The 26,484-nt window shown below is 34.9% G+C and overlaps 1 protein-coding gene across 9 annotated transcripts in view; it reads right to left on the bottom strand.

The window, feature by feature from the left end:
• Nucleotides 1-26,484, bottom strand: part of CCDC18 (coiled-coil domain containing 18) — a 118,176-nt gene that overhangs the window by 88,181 nt on the left and 3,511 nt on the right. For 8 of the 9 annotated variants that reach the window (XM_060025734.1, XM_060025742.2, XM_060025761.2 and 5 more), the window contains 9 exons: nt 25,639-25,813; nt 23,264-23,425; nt 19,032-19,138; nt 17,678-17,806; nt 7,887-7,983; nt 6,352-6,473; nt 5,131-5,422; nt 2,316-2,440; nt 1,299-1,459 (listed from right to left, as the gene is read on the bottom strand). In XM_060025734.1, coding sequence (XP_059881717.1) covers nt 1,299-1,459; nt 2,316-2,440; nt 5,131-5,422; nt 6,352-6,473; nt 7,887-7,983; nt 17,678-17,806; nt 19,032-19,138; nt 23,264-23,425; nt 25,639-25,813 — 1,370 coding nt within the window. The remainder of the gene's footprint in view (nt 1-1,298; nt 1,460-2,315; nt 2,441-5,130; nt 5,423-6,351; nt 6,474-7,886; nt 7,984-17,677; nt 17,807-19,031; nt 19,139-23,263; nt 23,426-25,638; nt 25,814-26,484) is intronic. The other variant, XM_060025770.1, reaches the window with a different exon arrangement.

The following is a 26,484-nucleotide window of genomic DNA, read 5'->3' as shown; positions in this document are numbered from 1 at the left end:
TTTGTCCATGTATCCCACCTGTTAGTCACTTAGTGGCCAACTAGGTTATCAAATCAACTGTTGCAGTACCGCAGTGCATGTGTTCAAGTAATCCTTATTTTACTTAATAATGGTCCCAAAGTGCAAGAGTAGTGATGCTAGCAATTCAAATATAAAAGAAGCCGTAACATGCTCCCTTTAAGCGAAAAGGTGAAAGTACTAAACTTAATAAGAAAAAAAGTTGTATGCTGAGGTTGCTAAGATCTACAGTAAGACTCTTCAATCCAGGAAATTGTAAAGAAAAAAGAAATTTGTGCTAGTTTTGTTATCACACGTCAAACTGCAGAAGTTATAGCCACAATGTGTGAAGATAGAAAAGGTATTAAATTTGTACAATAAGATATTTTGAGGGAGAGAGAGGCCACATTCACATAACTTTTATTATAGTATACTGTTATAATTGTTCTATTTTATTATTATTGTTGTTAATCTCTTACTGTGCCTAAGTTACAAATTAAACTTCATCACAGGCATGTATGTATAGGAAAAAACATAGTAGTACATAGGGTTTCATACTATCTGCAGCTTCAGGCATCCACCGGGGGTCCTGGAATGTATCCTGGGAGGATAGGCAGGGACTACTGTATGTCTTGATTGTGGTGATGGTAACAAGGGTATAACCATATGAAAAAAACAAACATCTGGACTTCCCTGGTGGTGCAGTGGTTAAGAATCCGCCTGGCAATGCAGGGGACACGGGTTCGAACCCTGGTCCGGGAAGATCCCACATGCCATGGAGCAACTAAGCCCATGCGCCACAACTACTGAGTCTGCACTCTAGAGCCCGCGAGCCACAACTACTGAGCCTGCATGCCACAACTACTGAAGCCCATGAGCCTAGAGCCCATGCTCTGCAACAAGATAAGCCACCACAATGAGAAGACCATGCACCACAACGAAGAGTAGTCCCCACTCACCGCAGCTAGAGAAAGCCCGTGTGCAGTAACAAAGACCCAAGGCAGCCAAAAATAAATAAATAAATTTATTTAAAAAAAAAATCTGACAAAAAGCATTGAACTTTTATTTTAAATGGATGCATCCTACTGTAAGTAAATTTTACTTCAAAAATATATTTTTAAAGAATGATGCAAACTTCAAGAATTTTGAAATGATTTTTACTGTCTTAACACATAAGTAGTAATAACAGATTATCAAGTATGTTTGATAATAGTAACCAGTTGATAATCTGTTTCTTTAAAAAACTATCATAAAGAACTCTGATTACAATTTATAATAAGAATTGAATATAATATACTTACCTACTTGATTACCTCCTAGTTTTACAGGTTCTGTTTCTAAACTATTTAATTTGCCACTTTCTTGGTTGTCATTAGAAGCAATAAGATTGTGAGATAATTGATTAGCAGTCAGGTTTGCCTGAAGCTTTTGAATTTCTGCCTCTTTCATTGCAAGCTTAATCCTGGCACAAAAGAAAATAAACCAAAAATTATTAGAAAGATTCTATAAAAATACCACAAACCATTTTCCCCTTTCAAATTAAAATAATTTTAATTAAAAAAAATTTTAAACTCTGATATTAGTCAACTATTGGCCAAGATACAGAAAGTCTTATATACAACTGATTACACTGTAAACTGGTTCAGCTACTTTAGAAACTTGATAGTATACAACCTATGACCCAGCAATTTTACTTCTAGAAATATCTGCTAGAGAAATTCTCGCATATTGTACAGGAAACATGTGTAAGTATGGACTTTGCAGCATTATTTGTAATAGCGGAAAACTAGAAATAAGGCAACTATTGATAAAGGAACAGATAAATTGTGATGTAGTTGTAGGAGAGACTCTTATACAGCTATTAAAACTAAACTAACCACACTAGTCCATCCATTGATCAACCATTCTACCTACCTACCTCGACACGATGAATTTTAAAAATGATGCTGAGTGAAAAAGCAAAATTACAAAACATATAAAAACAGTATATTTATATGTGTGAGTATAAACAAACACAAATGAATTGAAGGATAGATATCCATCTCATGATGGTAGATACTTAGGAGGAGAATGGGACTAGTGTTAAGGATCAAAGGGCATTATCTATCCTGTAATGTTTTATTTTTTATTTAAAGAAACAGATTTAAAAAAATATCAAAAAATGTTAAGAATCAGCTCTTAGTTGTGGAAATATGGATATTTGTTATAATACTCTCTAGACTTTTCTGTATATTTCTCAACTTCTCAACTAAAGATCTTAATTACCAATTTTCAAAACACATTGTATGTGCTAAAACTTCAGCATCTGAAAACCGTACCTCAATTCCGAAATCACCATTTTATTTGTCTCACAGCAGCCAATGTAACTGTCTTCCTTGTTTGACAAAATACTCATCTGGTGCTTAGACAGAGATGATTTAAAACCAAACATTTCTCTTTTTAACTGCAAGTTTAAAAACAAACATATATAAACTTACAATATCTATGATACAATTTATTTATTTATTTATTTATGGCTGCGTTGGGTCTTCATTGCTGCACGCGGGCTTTCTCTAGTTGTATTGAGCAGGGGCTACTCTTTGTTGAGGTGAGGGGGCTTCTCATTTGTGGTGGCTTCCCTTGTTGCGGAGCATGGGCTCTAGGCATATGGGCTTCAGTAGTTGTGGTGTGCGGGCTCAGCAGTTGTGGCTCGCAGGCTCTAGAGCCCAGGCTCAGTAGTTGTGGCGCACAGGCTTAGTTGCTCCACGGCATGTGGGATCTTCCCGGGCCAGGGATCAAACCTGTGTCCCCTGCACTGGCAGGCAGATTCTTAACCTCTGTGCCACCAGGGAAGTCCGATACAATTATTTTTTATGTAAGTTTGAAAAATTGTGTGAATTTAATAGAAACAATCTAACAGCCATCAACAGAATGTATAAATTCATTATGAAATATTAACATAATGGGAAAACTACAATAGTTAAAATAAATCTGCATTATATAAATCATTATGGAGACATCACATGACACTGAGTGAAAAACAACAGAGGCACATATTGTACTTTCAAAAATGCACTGAACTATATATATATTTTTTTCCGGATACATCTGTATATGGCAATATTTAAAATATGGGCAAGAAGGATACATATGAATTTCAAAATAGTGGCTACCTCTGAGGAGAGAGGGAGAGAATGGGGATCTAATGAAGTACATACTGAGGCTTTATTTCCCTATAAATTTTTATTCTAAAAATGTCTGAAGTAGATATCACAATATGTTTCCCAGATTTAGCAAATGTGCTATATTGGTCTCTTTATGTATTCTGTATGTTCTGAATAATAATTTTAAAAATTAGTTGTGAAAAGGGGCAAGGTAAGCACTTAATGACTACTACCTTCAAACTATAACAAAATCACACCTTTTAGAAATAGACAAATTCACATTTCTAAACCATGTTATATGGGATCAAGCATATATTATCACACCACTTTCAGAATCACATATCAAGTAATTCTTGATACTGAGTCAAAGGAAGTATCAATTTAAAATGAATGCTACCTGCATTTGATTACTATCAAATTTCAAAAGCAAACAGTACATTAGAAATCTAAGCAAACAGGGACTTCCCTGGTGGTCCAGTGGTTAAGACTCCACATTTCCACTGTAGCGGGCACGGGTTTGATCCCTGGCCTGGGAACAAAGATCCCACGTGCCATGTGGCCAAAAAAAAAAAAAAAAAAATTAAAAAAAACAATCTAAGCAAATAATCAGCATCCCAGGAAAGTAGATATTGCAGGGGGATGGGAACCAAGAATGGTATGTTCTGCTTTTAACTCTGCCACTAGCTAGCTGGACAAATTATTTACTTCCTTGGGTACACTTCTTCACCAATTCAATAAAATGATAATACTGAATTAGATGATTACTAAGGTCCCTTTCAGCTTCATAATTCCATGACAGTTTAAAATTGGTAAAAGTCTACCAGCCATCCATATGTGAAACCAATCATGACACATTTATCTTATCTTTATCTTATCTCCTGATTTCACCTTTACTTTGCCCCTATGAATAACAAATTTCTGACACAAGTATACTTACTTTCTTCCTAATCTCACTTATAAATATGGTCATATATATAACTCATAGAGAAAAGGTGGCCAGATGCTACCATAAAAACAATTTAATATTCTGTACCATTCTAAGAGTATATGAAAAATTGCTCAACATGGTCAACAGGGAAATGGAAATTAAAACCACAATGTGATACCAGGTAATACTCATTAAGATGGCTACAATCAAAAAGACAGACAATAACAATTGTTGGCTAAGATGTAGAGAAACAGAAATCCTCACATTTTGCTGGTGAGAATGTAAAATGGTACAGCCACTTTGCAAAAGTTTGGCATAAATTTACCACATGACTCAGCAATTCTACTTCTAGGTATCTACTCAAGAGAAATGTGTGGACAGAGACTTGTAAGCAAATATTCATAACAGCATCATTCATAATAGTTCAAAAGTGGAAACAACCGAAATATACATCTACTGGTGAATGAATAAATAAAATGTAGCATATCCATACAAAGGAATAATATTAAACAATAGAAAGAAATGAAATACTGATATATATCACAATGAAAGATCCTCAAAAACATTAAGAAAACGTAAGACCACATATTGTACAATTCATTTATATGAAATGTCCAGAAAAGACAAATCTCCATAGGCAGAAAGTAGATTAGTGATTCCCTAGGAGTGGGGATGGGTACAGGGACTGATTATAAATGGGCACAAGGGACCTTTGGGGGATAGAAGTGTTTGAAAACTGGATTGTGGTGATTGTTCCAGAATCTGTAAATTTACTAAAAATCATTGAACAGTACACTTAAAATGGGTGAACGCTGTGGTATATAAATGTTCCTTTAAAACTGTTGTTTTAAAAAATTCTGTGGCATTCTTATACATGGCATCTGAGAGATTGAGAAAGGATGGAATAGTAGAAAGGTAAGTTCAGAAAAAAGGATTAGATAGAAAAGAACTGATGACTGAAAGCAGACGTGAGGAAAAAAAATAGAAGGTAATAAAGCAACTACGAAATTATGATCTCTTATAAAGTACTTGGGTAAAATTTTCCTTGTCACACATACTTACTGGCAACTGGGACATAATTTTTTCCAAACTTCTCAGTTCCACCCTTGAACTTTCTATTTCTTGCTGACACAAATCCAGTCTCTCATTCTGTGTTGCAATACGAACTTTTAATTCTCGGTTTTCATTCATCAGAGAAAATTCTTCTCTAAGTATTTCGTCTTTATCCTCTAACTCACTCTCTAGCTTAAGAATACTTTGTCTAGATTCAGTTAGTTGTGCCATGACTTCTGAATTTTTCACTGCCATGATCCTTAATTTTTCTTTTCCATTATTATTTTCTTCTTTTAACTGCCTATGAAGAAAAAAGCATAAAAATGAAAATAAAACATACATTTACTTTCAATAATCATATTTAGTTAATCTCGCTTTTTAAATATTTTAAAGCTTAATTCTGAAATAATAATACTTGCTCACATTTACTGAGTGCCTACCTTCTGCATGCTAGGCACTCACAACTTTAAGTGGCTAGCACTATTGTTACTCCCTGCTTACGGATGGAGGAAAACAAGGCAACGAAAGGTTATGAAACTTGCCCAGTGTCTCACAGTAAGTAGTTGAGCAGAATAATCCCATTACCTTGGAGGTATTTCTGCTCCCTTTTAAAAAGTGTATGACAGGAGAGTTAGCTCCAAAATCCTGACACAATGTTTTGCAGCATCAAGAAAGTTTTAGATAGTATAAGGAAAAAAATCACAAACTATTAGCCACAACTCTAAAAGATAAAATCTAATTAACCATTAACAGATTACTATGCAGCGTTTTTAAACCTATATGTGTATACCTATAAAAACATGTCAAACATTAGAACAATCTACTGTTTAGAACTGTTATTGTATTTCATCAGTTCCCTTTATCACATTTTTAACATCTCTGAAATGAGGTTACACTAGGTGATGCTTCATGATTTGAAGAATACATATTTTACTAGCTAATGTGGTCACACTACAAGGACACTACATCTGTGTTAATTTTTTCTAAATATATTCAAAGCAAATATGTTGATCACATTACTCTATATTTACAAGTATACTAACATCAACACATGTTTTATTCATTTAAAATCCTAAATTTACAAGTAGAAAACAATTTCAGTCATGGACGCCTATCTTTCTACATTATTTAAGCCCATAATTACAGAATTCAAAATATTCTATTTTTAAATGTTTCAGTTTTTTCTCTATTTCCACACAAAAATCCTTTTTTTACAATAGGATACTGTACCTTAATTTCTCCTTCAGAATTTCAAGTTCACTTTTATATAGACCACACTCTTCCTGTAGCCTTTTATTTTCTTTTTCGCAGTTAATCAGATTTTTCTCTAATATTGCTTCTTCAGCTTGAACCTAAAACAATAATTTGTTTTCAGTGGATGCACTAATGTGGTCATAAGTTTTAGGTATTTCAAATTAAAATGTAGTGATTTCGGAAATAAGCAGGAGAGTGGAGTAAGTACTCCACAAGTTTAAGTCCCCAGCCTTGTAGTGAAAGGAGCAAAATGAACTTCCAGCAACAAAGAACAGGGAGGGGGGAATGCTACCACCTGTCCAGAAATGGTTAAGAGCCTACAAGAAAGGAACAACAGCATGATTACCTGAAAGCAGAATTGTTCTGCTCTATGTAGACAAGGCAAGCAACTCATGTAGAGATGCTGCATCAAGTTACTAAAGGCTAACTTTAGTGTAAATGTTCCAGAGAAGTAATTTTTGAAATTTTAGCCACAGAGTACTCCCAAGGAAATCACAGCCCCAAATTTAAAACAGATAAAAGTCAAGCATCCAGGTTTAAGCAGTGGAAATGGAGGACTGGACAGATCTGCCCCACTTCCTTTGTTATATCTATCTAACTATAGGGCTCTGCTGAGCAGTTTGAAATTTATAATCCTAAGTTAGGAGTATGAAAAAAATCATCTCTTACATTTTCCTCTCTTTCCTCTATAAAGTCCTCCCTCTCTAGGAGGATATTCTCCCTACTAAGTATTCTACCTCCCAGTCCAGATTACCTTATTAAAAATCCCTTCTACAATATTTCTTTCTCACGGGGACCTTTACCAAGGCTTTCAAAACAGTGATCTTATTAATTCACACTTAAGACGTCAGTATCTAATGGGATCTTAAATTTTTCTTATTTTTAATATTTCTTCTATCCTTCTACCTTTCTTCGAACAGAATTTGTAAATATTAAGGATATAAAGAATTTATATTAATTAAGGATATAAAGAATTTATCTTAAGGTCCAACATGTGGCCTCCCTCCAAACAGGTTTATTATCATGTGGTATTACTTGAAGATATTCAATGAATGTAATTAAGCCACTATATTACTATGTAGAACCTATTCAAGGAACCTTCCCTCTGAAAGGCAGAAGTGAGTCTCTCTCAGGGTGTTATGTCTAAGGAGACCAATTAAAGGCTACATAATCTACTCTGCCTTCATTTTCACTGAGGTGATAGGAACAAATTTCCTGCTTTTACTTCTATAGCTCTAAACTGCTCACTCACCCCATCTTTCTCTACATTTTGTACCTTGTCTCCACTCTTTTCCTTCTCTGGATAAGAAAGTTTCTGCTCATTATAAGAAGATGGTAAATATTATACTTAACTAATAATTATAAATTCTTTATTTCAATGATTTTATTATGAATGAGATCATAAAAATTACTCCCCACTTTAACCATATATAAAGATATTCTATTTATGTCTATATTTTCAGAATGTGGATGGTAATACAAAACACTGAATTTGCAAAACTGCCTCTTACCTTTTCCAGTTTTTCAGCCATCTTTTCTTCATAATGTTGGAAAGCTTTACTTAGCTCTTCAGCATTATATAGTGCTTCATTCCTTTGTTGTTCAGCTCTAGAATTTAACGAGATAATTAATAAAAGAATGCTCTGTACTTGTGTATGTAAGTTCCAAAATAACCTATATTTAATTATAAGGAATAACTAGAGAGAAGCAGATTTTTCGGTGTTAAAAAAGAGTATAAGCCTTAAAATGGCAAAATGAAAAATGAAGACTAGACTACAATAATTTCCTATGATATCTATATGAAAAATAATATAGAACATAAAATACTTATAAACTTTGAAACATACAGACATTCTTATGTGTTGGCAATTTTTTCTCTGTCTGGAAAAGACAGATTAGGGAAGTTGCCTGAGGCTATATGATAAATTTTCAAAGATCAGGTATTACAGAATCAATCCACTGTCTAGTATACTAAAAATACTCAGTAGGGCTTCCCTGGTGGCGCAGTGGTTGAGAGTCTGCCTGCCGATGCAGGGGACACGGGTTCGTGCCCCGGTCCGGAAAGATCCCACATGCCGCGGAGTGGCTGGGCCCGTGAGCCATGGCCGCTGAGCCTGTGCGTCCGGAGCCTGCTCCGCAATGGGAGAGGCCACAACATTGAGAGGCCCACATACTGCAAATTAAAAAAAAAAAAAAAAAAGTACTCAGTAGATCCTGTGATCTTTGAAAAGGCCAAGTAAATTTTCAAAAAAGATATAAAATCTGAACAACAAAATCCAACCACTACCAAGCAAGCCCAACCATTCTGTCTCACCTCTTAGTTCATCCTGACCTTTCTTCATACCTCTCACAGTGAATTGAGACTACTAGGCTGGAACTTGGTCAATTTCATATCCACATCTAAAAATTTTTCTATATTTAAACTTATTTTCATCACATTATTTTGAAGTTAGTGACTCTTCTCTTATCCAAGGTGAATTCCTTTATCTATACTCTGGATCTTAGTTCTTCCCTTTCAGGACTCTTCTGTATTTTCAGTCTCTTCTCTATTGGCTTACAAATTCAAGTGAAAGTATCTCTTATTTCCTGAATATATGGGGTTCTTAAATTTGGACAGCAATTGTGGATATCAGAGATGTTTGTCTGGTTCCAAGTTTCAAATAAAAAAGAGTTTAAACAATAAGGGATTTATTTGAAAATCTACGAGAATATATTCCATTCCTTAGTTGGCATAGCTGGAATTCAGAGAGCAAAGGATACCTGTTCTTTTCACTTTTTATTTTTTAAATGGTCCATACTTTTGACCAGATTTAATAGCTTTATTTATTTATTTTTATTTTTTGGCTGTGTTGGGTCTTTGTTGCTGTGTGCAGGCTTTCTCTAGATGCAGCGAGCGGGGGTTATTCCTCGTTGCAGTGCGCGGGCTTCTCATTGCGGTGGCTTCTCTTGTTGCGGAGCATGGGCTCTAGGCGCACAGTAGTTGTGGCACGTGGGCTCAGTAGTTGTGGCTTGCAGGCTCTAGAGTGCAGGCTCAGTAGTTGTGGCTCATGGGCTTAGTTGCTCCACAGCATGTGGGATCTTCCCAGACCAGGGCTCAAACCCATGTCCCCTGCATTGGCAGGCGGATCCTTAACCACTGTGCCACCAGGGAAGTCCTACCACCAATATTTATAAAAAGGTCATAATATTTTCAGCCACACAGAAAAGAATGGATAAATATATACATGTACTCCCAACCCAACTTTTGTGAATCTTAACTCTTTGCTATTTTTGTTTCATGTAGCCTTTTTATTTTAAGCAAACAAAACATTATAGACATTACAGAGTTGAGGTCCCTGTTCATCTCCAAATCCTATTCCCCTGACTTCTTCCACAGAGGTAACCCTAGTGTGACTTTGTTTTATTATCATCATACATTTTGTACATTCACATGTTGACCAAAATATCCACAAACAATACATCATAGTTCATCCACTGTAAGAGGCACATTGTTTTCACATTTTTAACATCTCTAAAATTATCATGTATTTTACGATTGATGGTATACCATAGTTTCATGATATTTTTTCTTAGTGATTACTAAAATAATGGTACACCTTAAAATCTGTGGAATCTTACATTCAATGAAATATCGTAATCTTCTGTCACGGTATTCAATTCATTGGGCCCTAGAGCCACAGTGTTTGGGTTCAAATTCTACCTCTACCACTTTCTAAATGGGTGACCTTAACTTCTCTCTAATTCAGTTTCTTCATCGATAAAATGAGGATATTATCAAACTCTTATGATTGTGTGAGGAATAAATAAGTTATATACCTAAAGCACTTAGAAAAGTGTTTACACATAATAAATGCTCAGTGAGTTACTACAATACCATCAAATTTAAAACTTTTGCCAATCTAATAGTATGACATGTTTGTAGCTTTACAACCTCACTGTAGTTTTAATTTACATTTTTGATGACAGTGAGGTTAAGCAACTTTCATGTTTCATTGGATATTTGAGTTTCCTGTCCTTTACCTCTACAGATTCTTTGTCTATTGGATATCTCCCCCCAACCCTGCCTTTTCTTATTGATTTGTGAGAGTTCTTTACAAATTCCGGATATTAATCTTTGTGAATTATATTACTTGCAAATATTTCCCCAACATTAGTCTTGTCTTTTTCACTTTTTATTTGATGAGTTTTATAAACAAAAGGGTTTTTATTTTAATGGACTTAAAATTTAGCAATCTTTTCCTGTAATATTCATGCTTTTTTGCTCTCATTTTAAAACATTCTTCCCTACCATGAGACAACACATAAACTATTCTCATATAAAACATTCTTCCCGGGGCTTCCCTGGTGGCGCAGTGGTTGAGAGTCCGCCTGCCGATGCAGGGGACGCGGGTTCGTGCCCCTGTCCGGGAGGATCCCACATGCCGCGGAGCGGCTGGGCCCGTGAGCCATGGCCGCTGAGCCTCCGCAGCCGGAGCCTGTGCTCCGCAACGGGAGAGACCACAACAGTGAGAGGCCCGCATACCGCAAAAAACAAAAAACAAAAAACAAAAAACATTCTTCCCTACCATGAGACAACACAGAAACTATTCTCATGTATTTTCTCTAAAAGTTTTACTTTTCACAATTGGGCCTTTAATCCATCTAGAATTTTTTTTTTAATGCAGGTATAGTATGAGGCAGGAATCTAATTTAATTTTTTAATCAATAATTAATTCTCCCAGAATTATTTTTTGAAGTTTTTTTTTAAATATTTATTTATTTATTTAGGCTGCACCGGGTCTTAGTTGCAGCATGTGGGATCTTCGTAGCTGCATGTGGGATCTTTCAGTTGCAGCATGCAGACTTCTTAGTTGCAGCATGCACTCTTAGTTGTGGCATGGAAACTCCTTAGTTGTAGCATGCATGCAGGATCTAGTTCCCCGACCAGGGATCGAACCTGGGCCCCCTGCATTGGGAGAGCAGAGTCTTACCCACTGGAACCCCAGGGAAGTCCTCCAGAAGTATTTGTTTTTAAAATTAAGTCAGTACACCCTTAATGTGGATTCACCACTTTTTGATATTTTGCCACCATTGCTTTATGTCTCTCACTTGAGAGATTTTTTTTGCACTGAACTATATATCCTAGAGTAACTAGTAATATAACCACAAGTTAGTAATATAACCACAAGTAACTATCAAATTTAAGAAATCTAAAATTGATACAATATTACTAATACACAATTCATATATAAATTTTATTAATTATTCCAATAATTTCTTTATGGAATTTTCCTTCTTCTGATCCAGGGTCACTTACTGCTTTTAGTTATCATGTCTCTTTAGTCTCCTTAATCTGGAACATCTTCTCAGCTTTTCTCAGTCTTTCATGACAGTGACATTTTTGAAGAATAAACAGTTGTTTTACAGAAGACCAACCTGAGCTTGTCTGATGTTTCCTCATGATTAGTTTCAGGCTATTCATTCTCAAGAGGCATACCACATAAATGGTGTTGTACCCTTCTCACTATATCACATATGAAACACATGATGTCAGTTTGTCCAGCACCTTAATTATTGATTCTTCCATCCTTTGCCCTGATTTGTAATGCCACCTGTTACATTATGAAGATTCCACTGTACGCATGTTTGCTTAAGAGTCTCTGTTCTGTACCACTGATTTTTTTGTTTATTCCTATACCAATATCACATTGACTTAATTAGTATAACTTTAGAAGTCTTGTTATCTATAGACATGTTCTCTACCTTGGTCTACAGCTTCAAAAGTGCCTTGTTTGTTCTTGGACATTGGTTCTTCCACATGATTTTTAGGGTCAGTTCATTAAGTTCTACCAAAAATTTTGTTGGGATATCGATTGGAATTGTACTGAATGCACAAACTATTTTGGGAAAAACTGGCACCTTTACGTTAGGTTCCCTTCCAGAAAAATGGTATACATCTCATTAGTTACATCTTCTCTTAAGGCTTTCAAAGAAGCTTTATTATTTTCTCCATGTATTAAGTATGTCTTTTTAGTCTGATATTTTGACATCTGGGGCATTACTGACCCTAGGAAGACTGGCCCTTCCAGGGCTAGCCAATTCTCAGAGATTAATAAACTTTGCACATGGGAGTGTACCTTTCATACACAAACTAAGCAATCCAGAGCCCACTCCCCATTCCTCTATCTGGCTCTTACACACCGGGCTAATATTCTCCTGTCCTAATCACCCCAGGACCAGGTACTAGACCACTCAGGACAGTCTTACACTTCTGCCCATTGAGATTATTCATACTAGCCAATCCGAAGGCTGAACACCCTACCTCAACCATTTCTTCCCACAGAAACCACAGTAAAACCTCCTGTTCATATTTTCTTCCCAACTCCCTCTGCCTTCTGAACAACCCTGATACTTCCCTGTGTGGTCCCTCTACATGACATGTCATGTCTCCTATTTCTAGTAATCTGTGAGTATAAAAACTTCTTCATTTATGACATCCATTTCCATGCCTATCTTGCCATACCTGATTAAAACAAATCCTGAGTACATTTTTAAACCTCCATTAAGATTGTACCTATCTTCTGTAGATTTTTTCAGATTTAACTTATAGTTATTTTATTTTAATTTTTTATTGAGTGAAGTGCTCACATCTTAAGTGAATGAATTTGTACATATGTATGTACCCACATAACTACTATCCAGATCAAATATAGAACATTTCCAGCACTCAAAAGGCTCCCTTGTGCACCCTCCCAGTCAATACTCTTCACCTAAAAAGGTAAACACTATTTGGACTTTTAACACCATATATTAATTTTGCTTATTCTTGATTTCTTAAGGAAATACACAGTATTCTTTTGCATCTGGCTTCCTTTGCTTAACATCTGTAGTATCTGTCCCTGTTGTTAAAGAACTATAGTTGCTTTTTCACTGATGCATACATTTCAGAATATGAATGAATATATTTATTAATTCTGTTGTTGATGAACACTTAGCAATTATTAATAAAGCTACTTTGAGCATCCTTGTACATGTCTTTTGATAGATACAGGTCTTCATTTCTGTTGGAGTAGATGCTGGATCATAGGGTGACTTACATTTAGGTTTAGTAGATACTGACAAATAGTTTTCCAAAGTGGTTCTACCAATTTATACTCCTACTATAAATATATTTGAATTCCAGTTGCTCTACAAATTCAAAACTTGATATTGTGAGTCTTTTTCATTTTAGCCACCATGGGCCATAGTGGGACTGTTCCTTTCGTCATCATCATTTTGATTATTTTATTTTTTTGTGGGGAAATTTCTAATGATTGATTCAATACCTTTAATGGCTAAACAACTATTAAGGTTTTCAATTTATTTAAAACATTCATTTATTTACTTATTTATTTGGCTGCACCGGGTCTTAGTTGTGGCACGCGGGATCTTTGTTGTCACATGTGGAATCTTTACTTGCAGCATGTGGGGGTCTTTAGTTGTGTCATGTGGGATCTTTAGTTGGGGCATGCAAACTCTTAGTTGCGGCATGTGGTATCTAGTTCCCTGACCAGGGATCAAACCGGATCCCCTGCATTGGGAGCGCAGAGTCTTAGCCACTGGACCACCAGGGAAATCCCCAAGATTTTCAATTTATGCTTAAGTTAGTTTTGTTAAACTTAACTTTGTTGGGAAATCATTTATTTAGTCTAAGTTTTCAAATGTATTATCTTAAAACGGTTCATAGTACTTAGTCTTATTTCTTAAATCATAGCTAAATCTGTAACTTAGGAGTTCCTTTTCAATTCCAATATTGGTTTTTATGCCTTTTCTCTTAGATTAATCTTGTCTGATGCCCATTACCTTGGTCACTGTGAAAAGAACCAGATTTAGGTTTGGGGGATTCTCTATTGCTTCTTTGTTTTCTATTTCACCCTTATCTTTATTATTTAATCACTTCTATATTTCTTTTGGCCCTCTCACTGTTGTGGCCTCTCCCGTTGCGGAGCACAGGCTCCAGACGCGCAGGCTCAGAGGCCATGGATCACGGGCCTAGCCGCACCGTGGCATGGGGGATCTTCCCAGACTGGGGCACAAACCCGCATCCCCTGCATTGGCAGGCGGACTCTCAACCACTGCGCCACCAGGGAAGCCCCTATTTTTCTTTTGATCAAGCTCTTTATGTCCTTTTCCTGACTACATAAATTGAATGTTTTAGCTCATTCACATACTAATTTTATTATTTTTTAAAATAAATTTATTTATTTTTATTTATTTATCTTTGGCTGTGTTGGGTCTCTGTCGCTGTGTGCAGGTTTTCTCTAGTTGCGGCGAGTGGGCTTCTCATTGTGGTGGCTTCTCTTGCTGCAGAGCACAGGCTCTAGGTGTGCGAGCTTCAGTAGTTGTGGCACGTGGGCTCGGTAGTTGTGGCTTGCGGGCTCTAGAGTGCAGGCTCAGTAGTTGTGGCACACAGGCTTAGCTGCTCTGTGGTATGTGGGATCTTCCCGGACCAGGGCTTGAACCCAGGTCCCCTGCATTGGCAGGCGGATTCTTAACCACTGTGTCACCAGGGAAGTCCCTCACATACTAATTTTAATACACGCACAGGAGACTAAAAATTTTCTTCTGAGAATATCTTTGGCTGCAGCACACAAGCTGCAATATTTTTTATATCACTCAGTTCTAAGTCTTCTAATTTTCATAATTTCTTCAACGGTCCATGAATAGCAAGAAGGTTGATTTTAAATTTTCAAACATACATGATTTGGGGGTGGGGGGGCGGGGTTGTTACATATAACTTAATTATACTGTGGTCTGAGAAGGTGATATGTATGACACAAATATTTTTATCTTTGTTAAAATTCATGCTTTCTGGCAGAGTGAGGTAACAAATTATAAATGTTCTACGTGAATTGTGAATTCTCAAATTGTTGGCTACAGGCTTCCATACATACATCCATTAGATCAAGATTATTAATCACTCAACTCTTCAGCTTCTTACTTTTTTGTTGCTTAATCTCACAATTCTAGTAAATGTGTAAAAGTGTTCCCTGTATGGTTACAGATTTGTTCATTGAAATTTTGTTTTAAGTATTTTGGGACTAAATTATTAAATAGAAGTTTAGAATCTTTATAGCTTCCTGCTTAAGTGTTACCTAAACATTATATACATGAGTTCTTTTTAACTCTAGTAATGCTTGTTGCACTTAGAACTATTCTGTGTGATATTAATATAGCTATACCTACTTTGTTTTAGTGACTATTTGCCTGAAACATTTCTTTTCATCCCTTTGAGTTCATCTTTTCTGTATCCTTATGTGGTTCTTTTTTTCTTTTTTTTTTTTTTACAACATTGTGTTTAATTTCTGCTGTACAGCAAAGTGACTCAGTTATTCATATATATTTTTCATATTCTTTATCATTATGGTTTATTACAGAATATTGAATATAGTTCCCTGTCCTATAGGTAGGACTGTGTTGTTTATCCTGTGTCCTTATGTTTTAAGTATGTCTCTTATAAACAGCATAAAGCTCAACAACCTCTGCCTTTATACTGGCTTTTTAATCCATTATGATTAATCATCACCCAAAGAAAAGTCTTTGCAAAGGTTTTGATCTTTCATTTTCAGAATGCCTATCTTCATTCTAGTTCCTCAAAAAGCTCCAAGAGTCTTCATGTCACATCTTTACCTAAAAATCTCAATTGCCTATTTATCCTCTCCAGGTTAAAACACAAATCTTTTGGCATAAAACACAAAGCCATTTAGTCTGGACCAAGCCTGTCTTTTTCCTCAAATCCTACTACACCTGTCCATTTATAAGTACACAAAACTCCTAGTGTTCTTCAGAAATGATGTTCTTTTTTTTTTGTTGTTTTGTTTTTTTTTTGTTTTGCGGTACGCGGGCCTCTCACTGTTGTGGCCTCTCCCGTTGCAGAGCACAGGCTCCAGACGCACAGGCTCAGCGGCCATGGCTCACGGGCCCATCCACTCCGCGGCATGTGGGATCTTTCCGGACCAGGGCACGAACGCGTGTCCCCTGCAGCGGCAGGCGGACTCCCAACCACTGTGCCACCAGGGAAGCCCAGAAATGATGTTCTTTTATACTTCTATGACTTTGCACACGCTGTCCAGAACGTGTCCATCCCTACTTATTCACCTTATGACAGCGTAGTCAATACCCTACCCTAAAAATCATCTCTTGTATAAGTTCTACAGAGAGAACTAGTCACTCTTTCTCTGTACGTTTTTTTAGCTACATTGTAAGGCTTGTCTTCATGTATTATTATCTTATTATTTTAAATTATCATGTATAAAAAGCTCACCTGAGTAAGTAAAGCCTGAATTTCAGAATATTTAATCACACAGTTTACATTTACAATAGCTACATTTGTTAGTGTTTATTATTTACAAAGCACCTTACATTTCTTTTTTCATTTATTCCTCACATCAAGACAATATCATCTTGACTTAATAGATGAACAAACTGAGGTTCAAGAAGGTTAAATAGTTTTCCCAAGGTAACGAAGTCACTTAGAGGTAAAAACTGGCTGTTTGACTCCAAAACCTAAACATTTCCACTAAGTAATATTGCCTACCAAATATATATTGTAAGCTGAACTATACTAACCAAATACTGCTGAGAAAATGTTCTTCCAAACTCATTTTAATGAAAAAATGACATAGATGGGTTTTGAGCAGTTTTTAGAAGTTTAAATGCACACACAAATATTTATCTATGTATGACAACTTTTCAAAAAACACTTTCTTCATAACATTTATATAATAGAAGAAATTTTTAAAACATATTTTTGTTGCCAGAGAAGATAAAAATGCAAATTATGATTTTACCCTGTGTAAAAGCTGCTATAATTACATTATTATACTGTAAAATCTCCTTAAACTAAAAAATTTTTCATCTTTATTAGTTTAAAAGTTAACATTCAAAGTTAATGGTGATATGGTCAAAGCTAACTAGAAAACTTTATCTTAAGATATGGTTTATACAAAATAGATATTTTTGCATTACTTATGTATTCCTAAAGGAAGAATAACCACACTTTCTCATGAATTTAATTTCAGAAATAAGTAAGTATCATTTCATTGATAATCATTATCGGGCTTTAAGGAATTAATCCCAATTCAAAATGCCAATACCATAAAGTCCACATGTGAAATTTTTAATCAAAAATTTTAAAAAGTTAACGGACAAAAAAGAACATTAAATTTTCTACTGCCAAATTTCTGAAATTTTTTCACTTCAAAAACTAAGTAGAATTTTAAACAGGTACTATATTCTTTGTTTCTCCCCTACAAAAACAATTATTTGCTTTAAAAACACATACCTCTTTCCTTGTTTACTTTGTTCAAATAAGTCTACCTTCAGCTTTATACATTCCTCTTGGGACTTCTGCAAACTCTGTTCCTTTTCAGTCACCATTTTCTGACTCTGCTGTAATTTATCTTCTGCCTCTCTATAAAATAAAGATACTTTTAAAGGCTGTTGAAGAGATTGTTTCAGGTAAGCAAGAAATAGTTCAACATCAGGAATTCTATTAGTTTAAATCACTGAGTTAAGAGAAACAAATATTTAACAAGAGAAAGACAAAAGGCATATTCCTCACTTGTGAACTATTAGTTTTCATAAGGAATAAAAGGATACTTCTATCAGATGATAAATATATCTGAAATAAAAGATTATATCCTATTTAATGATCAGACACTAGAAGTATTAGATATATTTCAGAAACCAGATAAGTATGACTGTTATCACCACTATATCCAGTGATTTTTCTGACAGTTGCAAAAAGCTAAAATGAAAATGTAGTAAGTATAAATTTTGGAAAAGAAAGACAAAATTCTTTTTTTTTGCTGATAATATCATTAGCTACCTGGAAAACCCCAGGAGAATCAAAACAAAAATTAGAATTAATTAAAGGTATGACAAATAGTCCAATTACAAAATAATTATAGTATTATACAAAAAGCAGTAGCCTTCCTATATACTATCAATGAACAGAACAAGAACAAATTCACAACAACCAAAAATATAAAATACCTAGGAATAAACTTAACATGTATTACAAAGAAAATTATGAAATTCTGATGATCATGAGAGATGACTTTAGTGTGCATCAGAATCATCTGCAGGACTTGTTAAAACACAGATTGCTGGGTCCCACCTCCCAGAGTTTGTGACTCCATAAGTCTGAGACAGGAACTGAGATCTGCATTTCTTACAAGTTCCCAGATGATGCTCATACTGCTGGTCCCAGAACTACTCTTTTGAGAATCACTAAAATGGAGCAATATGCTATTTAGTATGCATATATTTCTCATTTTATTCATAGCAGAAGAGGAAGATAAATTATAAAGTGCCTGATTCCTTGTATTTTATTTCTTGAACTCCCATCGAAGTACTGAGTACATATTACTATGTAGGGCAACAAGCAAACTAATTCATATTAATGAAAACACATAAATAAGCATCTCAGCTTAGATTTAGTCTTTTTTAGCCCCTATATACTGCATGTATCCTGCAGCCAAGAGGAGTTATGATGGACTGAAAACAGAATCAACAAGTTCTAACTAAGACAGTCTATACACCAATATGGATTTATTGGGGTGGGGGACAAATTTTAACAAGATACGTCAAAAAGTAAAAGTAGAAAATAAATATTTTAAAGCTGTAAGTTTTACCTCAAAACTTTATCTTGGGCTGAAACTTCTGCTTCCAAATTTATAATCTGTTCTTCTAAGATTGGTACAATGGCTGCCTGTTGTTGAGCAGATTCAAGCATAGAAACCTAAAACAAATAACTTTTAGAGCACTTTCTTCACAAAATAAATTAATCGACTTTGTCCTTAGTTTCTTTTACCATCTGACAGGGGTTCAGTAGAACTCCCCAGTCATTGTTCATTGTTTGTGAAGCTCATCTTATCTATCAATTTATATGGGCATGTCATCATCACAAGCCAGTCTCAGCATGTAAGCTCCTGCCATTACCCTCAACTTAACATCCCAAGATAACTGGTTAGTTATTTGGCGAAAAAAAGAGAACCTCTACAGACTAATTTAAAGATAAATTTATCTAAAAAGATAAATTTCACATACATTAGAAAATTAAATTTCAAAATCACATAAAAATACTTACTGAACCTTGTTGTTATTTAAAACCTAATTTTAGAATACATGCTTACTAGAGAAAACCTAGAAAATACAGAAAAGCATAGTAATCCTACAACTTGGAATATGAAGAGTGTAGGATGGTAGAAATCCACAACCTAAATGGTATCTGGAAAAGAATACCAGTAAGAGAACTAATTATCCCCCCGAAAAGGAAGCATGAGATAATAGTACAGGGCAGGGATGAGGTCCAGGATAGAAAACTTGGGATATAGTTCTAACTCTGTTGATGAGTCCCTCCTTTTCCTACTCTCAGAACACCAAGAGTCACATGATGGCCTACCAAGAAGAGATAGAAAGTTATTATTATTATCTGGAGAATTGAACAGGAAAGGTTTGAGACTCTTGAGACATTACATGGAATGATGAGCAGGGATGAGGAAGAGTTAAAAACAAAGAGATTAATAAGGAACAGTCAGCTTCTAGCTTCCTACCCCACCTCATTTGGGACTACCCCACAGGTAAGAAATCAAAGGATTCTTTGCTGGAGAAACTCAAGAGCTCCAAAGAAAAAGACCTCACATATGGATGTTGGATGGGGGAAGGGAGATATCTCTCTACAAAAGAGCCATCTTCTCAACCATCACCAACAAATGAAGCCCAATGGACAACAAACTTCACCTTTGCACAGAGAGCTTCCAAAGAGCATTTAAGTGCCTTCTCTTAAATACAAATAGCCAAAACACCAATATCTGAAAGCTTCTATCACAAAAGTCAGAGGTCAAAACAAAAGAAGAAAGCAACTGGCAGCAGCCAGGCAAACATATACACACACACAAACACAAAGAATCATTAAATCTTCAGAGAGCTATGAGAAGATACTGCATCAGGATGTTATTAAACACAAAACAATCAGAGAAAATGAAAAAGCTCCAGAAAATGAAAAATTATGAAAGCCAAAAATAAAAGATTCAATAGGATGACAATGTTGAGGAAATCACAGAAAAAGTATCACAGGAAGACAAAGAGATGGAAAATACCAGGAAAAAACTTGAAAGATTTAGTTAGAGTACCAATCCAGGTTAGGAAAGATAGAAGAAAGAAGAAGAAAGAAAGAAAAAGAGTGAAGAAAATTATCAAAGATTACATAAGAAAAAATTCAGGGACCAAAGGACACAAGATTTCAGCCTAAAAGGGTCTTCATGTACCCAGCACAATAAATAACAGAGGTCTATTCCTAAAAACATAAGTGGAAAAACAAATGAAAAAATATATTACCCACTAGGAAAAGTAATTCACAATGGTATCAGATGCTTTAGAGACACACTGGAGGATAGAAGACAAGAAAGCAATGTCCTAAACATTCTGAGGTAAAATAATTTTCAACCTAGAATTCAATCAAGTGTGGGGGAGAACTTAAGAAATTTCAGACAGACAAGGAAGCTACCAGAAACATGCTCCAACTAAAGAAAGAGCAAACCAAGAAAAATGACATGGGATCAAAGAAACAATAGACCCAACCTAGAAAAACATCAAAGAGAAGTCCCAGGAGAGCAGCTGGGCAGCAGGTCTGAAGGGCAATAAGCTCAGAGAGAACAAGATGACAGTCTCCAGAAGTGTAACTACTGTACAGACACTGCTAAAAGGTAAATTATGAATATGTTGATCGGTACAATGGGGAATTTCAGCAAAAGGTTTCCAACAGTAGCACATATGCAAAATCAAAGCTAAGACCTGCCCTGGAAAAGGCAGCCTCCCTAAAAAATATTTCATCAGGCAATTTAGAAAAAGCTGAGATGGGAAGTAAAACACAAATATCTCTTACTGCCTAGAATAAACACTGGTGTATTTACATGCTCAAAGAAAGGAACAAAATGCTAATAGTTCAGTAATTATTAGCAAAACTCTTTTAATATCTCTTAGACTTTAAATAATTAAGCCTCTATGACTTTAAAAAGAATCTACAGTTGATTGAAAAATTAAAATACAATTAATAAACAGAAAAGGTAAACAGACACAACAAAAGAAATCTAAATGACACACTGAAAAGGTAAACTTCACAAGAAATCAAGAAAAACAAAATAATTTTCCCTCAAAGATATTTAAAAATATAGATATGTTTAAAAAAATAATAATACGGAATGTAGACAGAGTGCAATAAATGCCTGAAAAAATTATTTCCCTGTGATTTGACCATTCTGGAAATCTAACCTAGAAATAATCCCAAACAACAAAAAAGTTTTATGTTCACTGAAGCATTTTTTCTCCTTAGGCTCAATAGTACTTTGTTTTGTTTGAAAAGTACAAAATAAAGACCTCCCATAATTCTACTACTTAAAACAATACATTGAAAAAGTAAATAGTGAAAGTTTCACTATGACCCTCCAACCGTTTCCAAAGTTATCAACAATATTGTGGAGCAGTCCTTCTGTCCTTATATTGATATATGTCATATGCATATCTATATACATACACACACATAGACACGTGCTCATTTTATAAAAAACAAAACAGATTATTGTGTGTGTGCATGTATGTGTATGTGTTTTGCTCTGTAATGTTTTTCTACCACTAAATATTTTAGGTAAGTTTTTGAGTGTTGACTGTGCAGACACCATTCTAAGTGCCTCTACATATATCATTTAAACCTTACAAACTTCTATAAAAGTCAAACAACTTTGCATTTACCTTAAAAAAAAAGCTTAGTAGCAATCCATTATATGGATATATCATAATTTACTTTACCATGTCTCTGTTATTGGACATTTTGGTTTCTTCTAATTTTTTGTATACCAATCGTATAGAAAAATATAGGAAACCACATAAACAGGGGAGCTATTAATTAAATTATGGTATACTCACATAAGGAAACATAATACTACCATAAAAAATGATTGTTGGGGACTTCCTTGGTGGTCTAGTGGTAAAGAATCCGCCTTCCAACACAGGGGACACAGGTTCGATCCCTGGTTGGGGAACTAAGATCCCACATGCCGCAGGGCAACTAAGCCCGTGCACCACAACTATTGAGCTTGTGCGCCTCAACAAGAGAGCCCGTATGCCACAAACTACAGAGCCCATGCACCCTGGAGCCCCATGTGCTATAACCAGAGAGAAGCCCAAGCACCACAACTAGACAGAAACCCAAGCAGACCATGTACCGTAACAAAAAGATCCCGCATGCCTCAACAAAGATCCCGTGTGCCACAAAGACCTGATGCAGCCAAAAAAAATAAGGAAAATAAATAAATAAAATAAATATTAAAAAAAAGAAGTCATATTAAAAATGATTGTTGGAAAAGCTACGTAAATGCATCCAAAACTGCTTAGACTATGTAAGAAGTATAATACAATTCCAGGAAAAAAAAACTATTCAAACATGTAATATTTAACTATGTAATAAACCAATAAAAGCAGTTTCTAGATGGTGGAAACTGGGTTATCTTTCTCCCTTTTCTTTTCTCTATTTTTGAAGTTTTCAGCAATGAGAATGTATTATTTTAAGAAGAAAGATAAGTAAGCTATATATTTCCTTTGTACACAAAGTAAAACCACACAAATTGATAATCTTAAGATTTTAAGAAGTTCTGAATTATCTAAATGCATAGGCTATACAAGTTCCCCTAAATAATTTTCAGATATTAAATTCACATAAAATTGATTCTATAACATGTTGATACTATATCATAATAAAAATTATTATACATAACACATTAAGGCAATACAAGGAATATTTTCCAATTATAAATCTTAAGATGATTATAATTATTTTCTGTTGGCATAGTCACCACTTCAAGAAACATACTTTTGCTCTTGACTGTGTCAATTCAAAGTGGACAGACTCTATTTTAGTCATTAAAGAATGATTCTGTGAGACCAAACAAGCATTCTGTTGCCTAAGATTATTAAGTTTCTCTCGAAGACTTCTGATTTCCTGATCCACAGGGGTAGAAGATGAAAAAGACATCTGAAAAATGAAAAAGAACAATTTATTTTGAATTATTTCATTAAGCATTACATGTAATTAATGGAAATAATGAACAATTATCAATAAAATGACTAAGTAGCTCAGAAAAATGGGTTAAGATATTCAGTCAGTGTTGGTGAGGATATGAGACAATCAGCACTCTCTCCTCCACTGCTGGTGAACATGTACATAAATAAGTTCAGCCTGGAAAACAGTGGTATACTTTGGAAAAGTTCTTGGTATTATCCAGTAAAGCTGAACATGCTAAGACTCAACAATACTACTCCTGGGTATAAATCTGATAGAAACTTTTACACTTTTGCACCTGAAGATTAAAGACATAAAAATGATAAGAAATGAAATGCCCACAAACAACAAAATGGATAAATTATTATTTAACCGTTTGTATATTTCTATTATACTCTTTTGAATATATATTTTACAATAAATTATTTTAATTTTCATGGGAGTTGAGGTTTTCAAAACATTTTATTTTTTTGAATAATATACTTATGCAATTCAGAGTCAGAATTATATATTTTTAAAAAGTACATACAGAAGTATCATTCCCATCTTTAGTAGATAGGTAACCATTTTTACAAGTTTCTTGTTTATAAATTTTTATATAACATCAATCAGCAAAAAATAGGAAACTCCTTATATAGGAGAGTCATTAATTAAGTTAGGATCTTAAACCTAGTCTTCTAGTGTTTCCATACGCATATACAAGCAATACAAATTACCCACCCCACCCCCAATAGCTCCTAATACAAAACCAGAAGAGTATGTATGTTGTTCTGCACCTTGCATTTTTCACTTGAACAACATATCCTGGCAATCCCTCCACAATCAATTCACTGAGAAACTCCTATTCTTTTTTTTTTTTTAACCCCCTTAGCTGCAGTTTCTATTGCATGCTTATTCAACCAACTAGACAAATGAGATACTTCTAGTCTTCTGTTATGACAAACAATGCCTTGTTTTGTACTTATACAGGTACTTTTCCAGAAATGGGATTTCCAAGTTAAGGGTAAACGCATTTGTGGTTTTGGTAAATATTACCAAATGCCTCTCCACTGAGGTTGTATCACTTTGCATTTCTACCAGCAATGTATGAGAATGCCTATTTCCCCCTAATATCACCAACAAAATAGTGTCAAATATCTGGATGTTTAATATTCTGGTAGTGAATTTCTCTTATTGTGACTGAGATTGAACATCTTTTTATTTGTTTTAATTTCCTTTTCCATTCATGTCTTTTGCCCATATTTCCATTGGGTTGATGATTTTTCCTTATTTCTAGGAGCTTTTTACATATCAAAGAGATTAGCCCTTTTTCTTTAATAAGCATTACCAATATTTTTCCCCCTCTGATTTGTCATGTAACCTGTGATTCTGCTTAGGGTAAAACACAATGATTTCAATGTTTTTATATATAATAAAAACAATCAGCAATTTGAATTAGGGTAGAGATCAAATTTCCCAAAATTACATAATCTTTGTAGACATGGAATTTGAATTCATTTTCTAAAATGTAGGCTCAGATAGCTTCATCAAGCAGCTTCCTTACAAAAAGAAAATCTCTCAACTGCTGGCTTTCTGAGGTGGGAAGAGGAAATTTTTATCAAGAAAGAGTACGATGTACATATGCAACCATATGTATATATGCATGCTGTCAATGGGGTAATAAAAACTAGGAGGAAGAGAGTGGAAAAAGAGATAAAAGGGTTGAGTAAGGAAGAGGAGTATACATAGGGAGATAGATAATACGGCCAAATAAAAAAGAGGGAGAGTGAGTTCAAGACCAGGAAAGATGTCTAAAATCATCCACAAAATTTAGAGATAATGAATGGAGCACCTGATCCAGGCTAAACAGTAAGTACACTTTAACCACTTAATAAGCCATGATTACCTATTACATACATGGTACAGTACTAAAATCAAGGGGGTTACAATTTACTTGAGAAAACAAGATTAACTGCAAAAAGGTAATAAATATAGAAGTTTTAAAATAGAGTAATACACCAAAATAACTGCTCTCTTGTTAGGACAGAACAAGAACCATTATATTTAAATTCAAAGAGTCTGGAGTACTAAAAACTATGGAAAACATGAATAAGGTATTTGAAGAAAGAATTCAAAGAAAAAGCATTTTAAGTAGACAGGTCTAAAACTAAAACTACTTTTAAGTAGGCAGGTCTAAAAATAATAACCTTATCTCTTGGCTTTTTTTGAAAATCAGTACCACTATTGGGCATTTTACAAACTTTTTTATAAGGTGAGTAATTCAAAAGTCCAAGCTGGCTAGCCTGAGAAAGATCTTCCAGAACGAGCCTTTCAGACCTTGAGAGATTAGAGGCATAACCAGAATTTTCACGTGGGCTAACACTAGAAAAAAAAGAAAAAATACATTTTAGTTCTTAGGTACTTTAAGTATTCACTCTAAATTTCTATACATTAAATAAGAAAACAGAAAGAAAAGCACCTGAAATGTTGCTGAAAATCAGATTCCAGAAATGAACTTAAGGCATTTCAACTAAATTTTTAAATAAACCATAATTAGTTTTAAACTAGCAATCTATGTTTCTGGAGCCTCTATGCTAGGATTACTTAAGATTCAAAAAACAGCCATAATAATAAAAGATTAATTAAGCCTACACATATATTTTATACTCTGAGTCCTAATATATTCTTTAAATTTTATTTATTTATTTTTATTTTTGGCTGCGCTGGGTCTTCGTTGCTGCGCACGGGCTTTCTCTAGTTGTGGTGAGCGGGGGCTACTCTTCGTTGCGGTGCACGGGCTTCTCATTGTGGTGGCTTCTCTTGTTGCGGAGCACAGGCTCTAGGCGTGCAGGCTTCAGTAGTTGTGGCACGCAGGCTCAGTAGTTGTGGCTCGTTGGCTCTAGAGCACAGGCTCAAAATTTGTGGTGCATGGGCTTAGTTACTCCATGGCATGTGGGATCTTCCCGGACCAGGGCCTGAACCCGTGTCTCCTGCATTGGCAGGCGAAGTCTTAACCACTGTGCCACCAGGGACTGAGTCCTAATATAGTAAAG

The sequence above is a fragment of the Delphinus delphis genome, chromosome 1 (genome assembly GCF_949987515.2).
Source record: "Delphinus delphis chromosome 1, mDelDel1.2, whole genome shotgun sequence".
Classification (NCBI taxonomy): Eukaryota; Metazoa; Chordata; class Mammalia; order Artiodactyla; family Delphinidae; genus Delphinus; species Delphinus delphis.
The sequence above is the reverse complement of the archived record's forward strand: the minus strand, read 5'-3'. Positions and strand labels throughout refer to the sequence as shown.